At 48.0% G+C, this 10,830-nt stretch overlaps 1 protein-coding gene across 1 annotated transcript; it reads left to right on the top strand.

Annotated features, from left to right (window-relative positions):
- wg (Wnt family member 1 wingless) lies at positions 1 to 10,465 on the top strand. Its single transcript, XM_034317217.2, has 4 exons — positions 1 to 135; positions 2,848 to 3,110; positions 8,527 to 8,801; positions 8,920 to 10,465. Exons 1-4 carry the CDS (start codon positions 35 to 37, stop codon positions 9,475 to 9,477), a joined length of 1,197 nt encoding a protein of 398 aa, XP_034173108.1. The 5' UTR covers positions 1 to 34; the 3' UTR covers positions 9,478 to 10,465.
- The last annotated feature ends 365 nt before the right edge of the window (positions 10,466 to 10,830 follow it).

Raw genomic sequence — 10,830 nt, 5'->3', positions numbered from 1 at the left:
ACGCGGACAACCCCACCTCGATCGCGAACGAAAGATGAGGCTCTGGGTGATCATCGGCGCCCTCGCGGTCGCGATCCACGCGTCCATCGCGGAGATCACCAGGAACAAGAATCGTGGCAGAGGATCCATGTGGTGGTAAGTGATTTCAATTTCATTATTCAATGGAAATTTGATTAATCAGAAGTATGGCACTCGACGCGTTTAAATAACCGCGAAGATCTAGTGGATTTGCTTGATCGAAAGAATAAAAAATTCGACAGATCGTAATTTCGTTGACTCGGTAGGGTTCCTCGCATTCTCGTCACGACCTTTGACAGTTAATTACAAGTCGCGTTAACACCTGTCTCCTAGAGGCAGTCTTATCGAGCCAACGGTGGCACCTACGACCGTGCGCGGCTTCTTATTAATTCATTAATCATAAACCTTCGGGTCCATTCGTTTCAATTCGCCAATGATTTCTGCGCGTAGCATGCCGCGGCTACAAGAAAACACGTTGGATAGATATTAGATAATGGCTAACTTCATTAGCCGGGTAATAAATAATGGTCCCGGGCACGGTAGAACGCGCGTGTGTACACGTGTGCGAGCGGTCGTTTAACAACCGAAAGAGATAGCCGCGGAAATATCCACGTAACGATAAACTGCCGGCGATAAATCAGTCGGCTCTTGAACGGCTTTTCCAACCGCGTTGATTTAAGACACGGCCACGCACGTCGAGTAATTATTACCTACGAATTAATTAATCTAATGCGACGGTAAATTCGCGTCGGACGGGGCTGCCATCGAATTTCGCGGTCGGGAAAAATTTATCGCCGCTCGGCGAAAGCCGTACTCGGAGATTGCGACTTTTCGGCTGGATTTATGTTCGCCGGTGCTTGTCGCAGTTTCTCCGTTAGATATCGCGAGCAAAATCGCTCGTATATTCCACGGTAATAGGGGATTACTTATCGCGTTAAGAAACGACATACGACGATTCTGGGTGGTCTTGTACCAACATCGATCACTGATTGAACACTCGAACGATTTGGAAAGCATAAGTTGAAATTGGGAAATTTAATGTGCAAGTAATCGTTATCTCTGAGCTACGTGTTTCAAGATAAAAAGTTATATTCACTGATAATCGAATTTAATACAGCCTTTTGTCATTCGAAGCGCGTGGCAAGGGATCGCTATTAGCCCTCGATCAATTATTTTCGTCGTAGCGGCACGAAACACGTGGATGAGTTAAAAGAAGAAGAAGAACTTTCACCTTTTCTCCCCCGATGTAAATTACAAGCAATAGATACATCCTAACCGGTCCGATGCGCCGCTTATCGAATGCATCCTATAAATTTTCCTGCATCCGCAACGCGCAGACGCGAACACGGTTACGGGGCGCGCGAAATTTTACACGCCAGGTCGAAACGAAACTAACGACGATCCTCGAAATGATCGAGCGAGGGAAGTTACTCCGAACACGAGATACAGTTAGTATGTTTCTGTTGCTGGCCAATGTAAAGCAACGTAACTCGACGCTTTTACGAGCGACGCATCGTAATTCGGTTTATTTACACGGCCAGGAAAGAGTGTCAACGGGAAATCTCGGTCGCAGCTGGCTAGCTTTTCGCGTTTGGGATCTCCTTCGGGTCCTGGCTGCTTGCTTCCCTGTCTCTGCTAGACGTCACGAGGCTCCGTTGACAACGGACCGTTGACGGAGATCCAACGACAGTGATTAGCTGTTTATTGTGCGCGACGACGAGCGATCCGATGCCTGCTAGCGGGAGCTATTTTTTGATTCGACCCTGCTCCATTCAACCATCGAGTAGTTATAGTTTAACCGTCTCCTGCTCGAGTCTGGCCTTCTCGTCACTACGCTATAAAAATGTGGATTTATCCTTTTTTGCATCGGTCGTTTCAATTACCGGTGTCAATATAATGATTTGCAATTAGCCCCTCGTAAAATAAACGCTATCCAAATATGGATAAGGTGGCGGTAAAAGTGTTAAAAAATCGTGAGGACGAGGATTTCGAATCGGTCCGAAATCCACGATCCCCAAGACGTTTATCCTGTATAGTTTGCACGTTCTTCCCACGAAAGGGACGCGAGCAGAGCGCGCTGTTAAGCGTTTTTCTGCGCGACGCTCGATCGATCGAGACGCGAATTCTTTCGCAGGCAGAACTCGCGCGGCAGCTTGATTTATATATATATATACCCCGGCTACCGTTGACCGAAACTGTTGAACCAGTTTCGTCTTTCGAACTAATCCTTCTCCCGTGTGCTCCTTTTCTCTTCTCTGTCTCCGTGCCCTTTTCTTTTCTCCTACTACCTACCCTTTTTCTTTATTCTTCTCTTTCCGCTGTTACCCGAGGCGCTTCAAAGCGTATCGTTTTTACGCGTAAACCAAATTAGCGTCGGACGAACGCAGGAGAAATGGCAATTCGTGCGAACGAACGAGCAGCGGTCTCGCGCCTTTTCCTCCCCGTCTCGTTTAACCCTTTACGTAATTGGAAATCTGTTATTAATAGAGCGTACCACCGTTTGTTTCACGTCGCGGTCTGTATCTACATTGACGGATAAGCAACGCGTTAAACAGGTCAAAAATCTGGCCCTTCGCTGTCAAAGCTCGTCGCTGACGCGACGCGTGTTTGAAAACGCGTCTTTCGCGCCGCGTCTGCCGGATCCGAGCGAGTGTTCCGCCTCAAACACCCTCGCCGGTCTTCGACTCGACGATCTAGGAAAATAAGGGTCGACCTTTGTTTTAGGAAAATAAGCTTTCTTATTTAAGAAATAGTAAATCGACGAAACTTACGGTCATCCAAGGAGCTAGAAGTAGCCAACTCGATCGTGTCTTTTTTTCTTCTCCTCAGGGGAATCGCCAAGGCAGGAGAGCCGAACAATTTTTTGCCGATGTCTCCGGCATCCCTGCACATGGATCCCACGGTGTACGCGACCTTGAGGAGAAAGCAACGAAGACTGGCCAGGGAAAACCCGGGAGTGCTGATGGCGGTGGCCAGGGGTGCGAACCAAGCGATCGCCGAGTGCCAGCATCAGTTTCGCAATCGTCGATGGAACTGTTCCACTAAGAATTTTCTGCGTGGGAAAAATCTGTTCGGAAAGATCGTCGACAGAGGTGAGCCAATCAGATTTTTCCTTTCTCTTTCCTCCTACCTTCTATCCGCAACTTTAGGTGAACCTAACTCTCACGTTTTACCTATTTCCTTCGAAATATTCTAGCGTTTGGCTGATTTCTTTTTGTACATCGAAAAAATGATTCGAATCTGTTGAAAAACAGAGAGATCGCATCAAACGAAAGCTGCTGCTCACGGAGGAATGGAGATTCGCGATAAAACGATTTATACGTGTATACCTGTACAGATATATAACGGACCATAAGGTGGACTCGTTCCACGTTCTAAAAAAAAAAAATGAACAGCCCATTGTCCATGGTCGTCTCCGACAACCGGTATTCCCGATAGAGATTTACAGGAGACGAGTTTCGTGAAAAGAGACGAAACGATAGCGGATCGAGAAGAGGGAAGGGAGAAGAGGGTGGCATCACTCGTGGGTCCTCCCGAAATCGCGAACGTGCAATCTGTCGATACGAATCGACGACGCAACGAGACGAACTTTTATCCCGACGCGTAGTATAATCAAGGTGAAAAGACGTTGTCTCTCGATGATTACGTTAATAACGTCATCGTAAACAAAACGATCAGCCGAATAAACTATACGGGACGTGCTCGAGTTTCAGCTTGGGTAATATCGTTAGTCGATCGATTCGTGAAGCACCATAGAACGTCAATCCCTTTCGGCCGCATAATGAAAGTACGACTAATTGGATCATGGTTAGTTAGTTCTACACGATAATTTGTCGTATCGTAAATCGGTCACTGATTCGTAAGCATCTCTAACGTTCTTCCCTCAGCTGGAACAGATTATTGAGCTTTAGATGTCAACTTCTGCCTGTATATGTTTCTATTTTTTTTTAAATTGAACGCTTTGAGGACCACCCTTAGATTGGTCGTAGAATGTTACGTTTTGCTGCCGATCCTGTTGCAGTTAGGCCGGAAGATTATTGAAAGTCGGGAAAGAGTGCGGAGCAGGGGTTGCATTAGAGGACAGGCACGAGGGGATCTAAAAGGGGCGTGCCCTTGGTCCGAAGGCCCCGGGCACGTGCCCTCACCGACCAGATGTATGTTTTGCAACCTGATAATGGACCTTCTCGTACCAGTTTCTGGCTCCCCTGCGGCTCTTTTAGATCTCGTCCAAGCGATTGTAAGAGGAGCTTTTTCGCTCGGCCCAGTGTCCCCATATGGCCACTTATCGCGCTGGTAAAACCGTAAAAAAAAAAAGAATCACGGGATACAAAATAGAGGCGAGGAGGAGATCGCACGCGCGCGTTGCTCTCACCAGCAATTCGTGTAACCCTTGCTTTCCTATCCGCACCCTTTTGCGGCTGAACTTCCTCTTCCCAACGCGTTAACTTCATTACTCAGGCAATAACCGATAATTTATGTGTATTTGCATGGAAAAATCTATTTTTAGATGACCGGTCGTTTAGCGCCAGTCCTCGGAAGGTCTAATTTTAGACGATACTGTGCTAACTGTTTAAAACCATCGAGTACGCCTATCTTTTTCTCCTGTATACATACTCTGCATTTTGGAGTATTAGGTCATTGCGGATCAAGCGTAATCCTTCATTTCCAATCGCTTATGTCCCGAAATGAAAAAAATATTATTATTACAGTGGGTGATCAAATTGTTAGAGCCATTCGCATAAATTGATGATTTCTTAAATGAAAACCTAATTAAACGGAGTTTTTGTTATTTCTTAATGATGATGCTTGTAAAGTTATGACACACAGTTGAAAAAAGTGAAAGTTCTTAACTGGCCTGGAAATTCTCCGGACTTCAACCCCATCGAAAATTTGTGGGAACATTTATTATTTGTAATAAATATAAATTGGTTGAACGTTAGAAATAAAGTAATCAAAATGAAAAGAATTGAGACAGTAATTACAGCAGAAGGTGTGTATTATTAGTGAAGGATCATTGATTAAAAGTTATTCAATGTATTTAAAAACCTTTTCTAAAAAAACACGAGAAACCCATTTCTCATACCGTGGCTCTAATAATTTGATCACCCGCTGTATAATAGTAATTGTACGAGTACAGCCCCCATTGATTATGCTCCTGGTTGATGCTGATAACCACTGAGATTCACAGAGTGCATTCCTGGCAATAATGTAAATAGAATAATGTTCGTAAAGCGTTGATGAGAGCTCGAGTGTGATTCTACCTGACGTAGAAAACAGACGAGACATCGACGAGGCATTCCTCGACGTACGGACGAAGAGGGCCTCGACCTTTCACCCCTCGCGATCGTCTTGGCTGAACGAGGAGGACCAGTTTCTATCTTCCTGTGTATCCTCTCTTCGTTCGTCTTACCAACTTGCTATCTTTTGTCTTGTCGAACCGATCCCGCGGGTAGATTAGATCTGCGATGGGGGGGCTCTATAGGGGAAACTCAGATCGGTATCGCCGATCCGTAATACGCTCGCGTACTCGTCGTATTTGGAGATCGTAGAAGGGGATCGTTGGCAGACTGGTTGTCGCGCGCCGACCTAAACGGTCGTTTCCGGATTATGCGGGCTTACCCGATTACACGATTACCCGTCGTGTTCTTTTCTTCTCCGGTCTCCCTTTGATTCGCTAATGTCCATTCGTTTCGTCACGCTCGAACGATCGTTTTTCTTAATCCATTCTCTTCTTTCAAGCGTTAATTTCAATATTTGCCTGGCTGCAACAACGTCGTATCTCGACTAAAAGGATAAGATGAAAAATAACCAACCGGTCGATACTTTTGGAGGTGTTTGTACTCGATATTATAGCTGGTAGTGAGTAGGTTCGCGGCCTGTAATCATTTTGCCGCCAACAGCCACCTACCGCATCGGTCTCTACCCTCGCTTTCGTTTCTTCCCATCTTCCTCTTTCATTCTCAGCTGGCCATCTTCTTACCTTTGCCACACCGCGAGCACCGTTTCAACGTGTTCGTCTCGCGTGGAATCGGAGCCAAGTTCCGCAGTCTAATTGCTCGGTAAACTGCGAATCTCGCGAGCCTCGGCTGTTGCGTTCACGTTTTTCCTCGATTTCGCGTGGACTCTCTGCGAGTCTACCGTTCGTCAGCGAACAACGAAAGTGGTCGTATGGAAAAACTGGTGTATCACTCGGTGTGTAACATTTAATAATTGTTTAAGAAGGATAAATTCGCTGGATATCGATGGACGGTGGCGCACGACGCGCCGCTCGCGTCTTATACGGAGGACCAGGTTGACTTTTTGCCACGGCGTTACGCCGCCATAAATCGCGGCCTATGATGGGCTACATGTGTCGACGGCACGCCACGATTTCTTGCGAAAACGTGAGTCGCGAGCCAATGGGCCTCTGCCCTCCTGCATCCTTCCTCCTTGCCTCGTCCCATCAGACCGTGATTTTTACATCTTGTTTGCTTCCACGCTACGGGTTCCCGCCACCGACAGAACCACGAACAGAACCGTGGCCTATATGGCGGTCTCGTTTTCGCACCCGCCTCTCCTCAGCCCCTTATTTCTACGCGAGTCTATTTTGCATTCAGCAGACACGCGCTCGACCACCGGTCGGATGCAGTTTTTCGAGGATCGACAATTTCCAGATGATTTTTATCTTTCTGGAATTTCAGAACGTACGTGACATACAAATAGACACTCCCACCTTGAAACCGCTTCTAGGTACGTCTATCAGCGTGAGAAACGTCGGGGATATTTTCTTTTTCGATGCGGTGTCTCCCGAATGTTTCAAACGGTATTAACTGTAATACTTTTTCGCTTTGGTTTGCGGAACAGGTACGCGAGCAAGGAATTTCCCAACGATGCGACCGAGTGTTTGTCTTGCGGCAACGAGCTGCGCCTCCACCTTGCCCGTACTATTTGCACGAGTCGATAAAGCGAACGTCAAACCGTTTATCGCGCGCGGAAACGACAAAGCGTCGAAGCGTTCGTCGCGCGTTCCCCGTATGCGAGGACAAACAATACATCACCAGATTATCCCTATGCTTTTCTTCGGTACTGTTCCTTTCTTTTCTTTTCCTCGGCTCGCGTCCACGTCGATAACGATATTTCGTCTCGAGAACTATTCTCGTTACGTTCCTTATCTCTGCGTCATCCGGCTGTTTGACGATCGTAAAATCTTCAGCGAAGGAGATGATCGTACGGGTCCGGCTTCGCTTCAAAGTCGCGAGGATCGTCAGATGTGTGCTCGGAGCGTCGCGATGATTTCATCGGGCCTTTCATCGTTTCCGTGAGAAAAATTCCTTCGAACCATTTCAAACAAGGAAACGCCAACGATCCTACGTTAACTTCATTTCCGATGATCCGCGAGTGGAAAGCCTCCGACCGGCCGTGTAATCCTCTCGGTCATGCCAGTTCCAGATGATGAGGAATAATATCTGGAACCGATGAAATTTCGAGGATACAACGTAACAGAGCGGAACGGCGTAAATCTTGCTTCCTCTCGGGTTACCCCGAGGTTGGAAACCGTCGCTTCCGTCGACCACCGTTGGCCTCCGGTCTTCACCTTGGACAGGGATTAGGTGGAAATCGTTTCTTTCTTTCCATCTTTCCCTGGCTCGCTCCTTTCTTCCGTCATTTCGTCTGCCACCCGGCAGCGATCCCAGCACTCACGAGGAAAACACTCGTGACGAATTTGGATCTCGCTTGGAAATTTGACGCGGTCGATTATCTCTCTGCTCCACCGCTTTCTTTTCTCTCCGCTCCAGGCCTATCCCTTCGGTTTGACGTCTCATTCCGAGGCTACTCCACCGACGCTTTTTCACCTGGCTCATCCGTCCCCTCGATCATACCATTTGTCGCTCCGTGGAACGCGATAACTTGCCATTATCCACGTGACACCGAAAGTCATGGCAGCGAACGTCGTGACGGTAAGAGGACCGATTTACTGTCACGTGGGAACGTAGCTTAAAGGTGGCAATTTGCGAAACGACCCCTCCTTAATCTCCTTCTCTCTCTCTCTCTTGTCTTTAGTGGCTCGCGAAGGTGCTTTAGCTGGTCGCAAAGGTGCCGGCAGGCACCTGCGCCTTATGCAGATAAGGTCGAGGTGGCTGTCGGGTCAGCCTACTCGGGGTTAAGGTCGTGTTCCCTTTCTCTCTATCTGTCTCGGCCTCTCTCTACTCAGGCCAGGCTGCATCACGTCCTCCCAGGTTCCTTCCACACCTGCGCGTACCAGATCTCGCGCGCAGGTAGTCCAAGGATTGAGACGTTCTTCCCTGACGTCACCTCCCACGTTACCGGCCACCGCAAAAGTTTTCTCTGTTCTTTCATTTTCTTCTTGCTATTAGATTTTTTAAGCTTCCGTAGTCCGATTTATCACAGTTAACTTGTTAAATCCGTATAGAATTACAAATAATTTTTTTCACTATATAAAAATAAGCTCCACGTATCGTTTGAGAAGATTAGCTTAACGCTTTCTTCTTTTTTTCCACGGTGTTGCAGGTTGTCGAGAGACCGCCTTCATCTACGCCATCACCAGCGCGGCCGTGACTCACAGCATCGCGCGAGCGTGCAGCGAGGGCAGCATCCAGTCGTGTTCCTGCGACTATACCCACCAATCGCGACCACCATCCGCTGTGAGGGACTGGGAATGGGGTGGTTGTTCCGACAACATCGGCTACGGCTTCAAGTTCTCTCGCGAATTCGTCGACACCGGCGAACGGGGACGGAATCTCCGCGAGAAGATGAATCTGCACAACAACGAAGCGGGTAGAGCGGTAGGTTTCAACTCTTTTCTTTTTTTTATTTCATTCGCCAGGAATCGCAGTGTCGTAGAATAGCACTAACGATCGACGGGACCAGGTGTCATAATCCGTTTTCTCGTTGTGCCCCCAGCACGTGTCCTCGGAGATGCGTCAAGACTGCAAGTGTCACGGGATGTCCGGTTCCTGTACCGTGAAGACCTGCTGGATGAAGTTGCCGAACTTTCGCGTGGTCGGCGACAACCTGAAGGATCGATTCGACGGCGCGTCCAGGGTGATGGTGAGCAATTCGGATCGCGTGCGAGGGAATGGGAACGCGATCGTCAGCAACTCGGCGAGTAACTCGGTGCACGGGCACCGGGAGGGTCTGGGTCGTCGACACCGGTACAACTTCCAGTTGAAACCATACAACCCGGAGCACAAGCCACCCGGTCCGAAGGATCTGGTCTACCTCGAGCCTTCGCCGCCGTTCTGCGAGAAGAATCCAAAGCTCGGCATCCTGGGCACCCATGGTAGACAGTGCAACGATACCAGCATCGGTGTCGACGGTTGTGACCTGATGTGTTGCGGCAGGGGCTACAAAACCCAGGAGGTGACGGTCGTCGAGAGATGCGCCTGCACCTTCGTCTGGTGCTGCCAGGTCAAGTGTCAACTTTGTCGAATCAAGAAGACGATACACACGTGCCTGTAGATCTCTTATTTTTCCTACGATGAAGAGACTCCTACCTCCTTCCGGGCGAAGGACGCGTCCGTAGTCTCTTCCCATCAAGGTGATCGTATTTTCCTTGTATCGATGTTCCGTCGAGATATCGACGGAACGTCAACGCGATGCAAGTCCGAACAGTCGATACAACTTGAAATGATTTAACGCAGTTCGGATTAACCGGCTGCGTGACGGAGGGCCTCGTTGGATCGGGGTCTTCCATGTCTCCCAGTATTACGCGAAACGATCGAGAGACCATGTGAAGACTGAGACGGTGAGAAACGTTGTTGGACAGTTCGCGATCGTAAGCTTCTTAGAACGATAGACGTAAATCGACGGATCTTCGTGGTCGACGTCGTCGTTTGATCTTTTCATTCTTCTTTTTAATTTTTTTTATAAATTGTACATACGGTAATTGTTTTATTTTCGCGAATGCGTTCACATTCTTCTTTCTGTCGCTTCGAAACAACGAGCTTCGAACTCGCCGCGTGCCTCTTCTTCTTCTTAACCGACTACACGCGTGCGAGATTCATCAGATTCGTTATTTATTCCGATCTTATCGGCTCGCGTACTTGTATATACATATAGATTATAGTTATATAAATATATATATATATATATTATTTTTTGATATCGCGCGAGAGAAACCTCGTTGTAAATAAAACAATCGACGCCGAATTGAGACGGAGCCGACGGTCCGCGTTTGGAGCTCGTAAATTATTTTTATACGTCTCTTCTCCGTGCGTTCCTTATGCTCAGATACGCGCGGCGTTGTCCTACAGGCTTGGAAGAAATCGTTAGCCCAGTGTTTTAGATGCTCGACTTCTTTCTCGTTTCGAGAAAACGGTGATTATGGTACTCGTACGCACAGCAGACGTGTTTTTTTTTTTTTATTTTTGTTTTTTAATCGACTCTTGTAATTTATAAAGACGGATGTGTAAGGAGAAGAAATAAAGACGACTATGAAGTTGATGGATTTACGCGAATTTCTTGAATCCTATTTCCTATTCCCTTCCCGTGCTTTTCTCTTCGTTGAAGAACGAATTGTTTGTTCGGTGGTGGACAGAAGGACGCGGGGTCGACGCGTTGGGGGTTGCAGGAGGGCCTAAGCCTGGCGAAATATAGCAGGCAACTGGTTCTCCAGCCGGACGACTTCATAACTCCTTTGCCAGGCGAATATCGTGGGAGGCCCGTGCCTCGAATAAGACTGGTTCGACTCTCTCTCCCTTTGCTTCCTCGCCGTCCTTTCCCATCGCGTTCCTTCCTCCTACGTTTACTTCGTGGCCTGGCCGTGTGCTGCACGCGATGATAACGAACCAAGGAATCCCGCAGGAATCTCTG

This window comes from Osmia lignaria, chromosome 16, assembly GCF_051020975.1.
Source record: "Osmia lignaria lignaria isolate PbOS001 chromosome 16, iyOsmLign1, whole genome shotgun sequence".
NCBI classification, from domain to species: Eukaryota; Metazoa; Arthropoda; class Insecta; order Hymenoptera; family Megachilidae; genus Osmia; species Osmia lignaria.
This window is presented reverse-complemented; position numbering and strand designations above follow the sequence as displayed.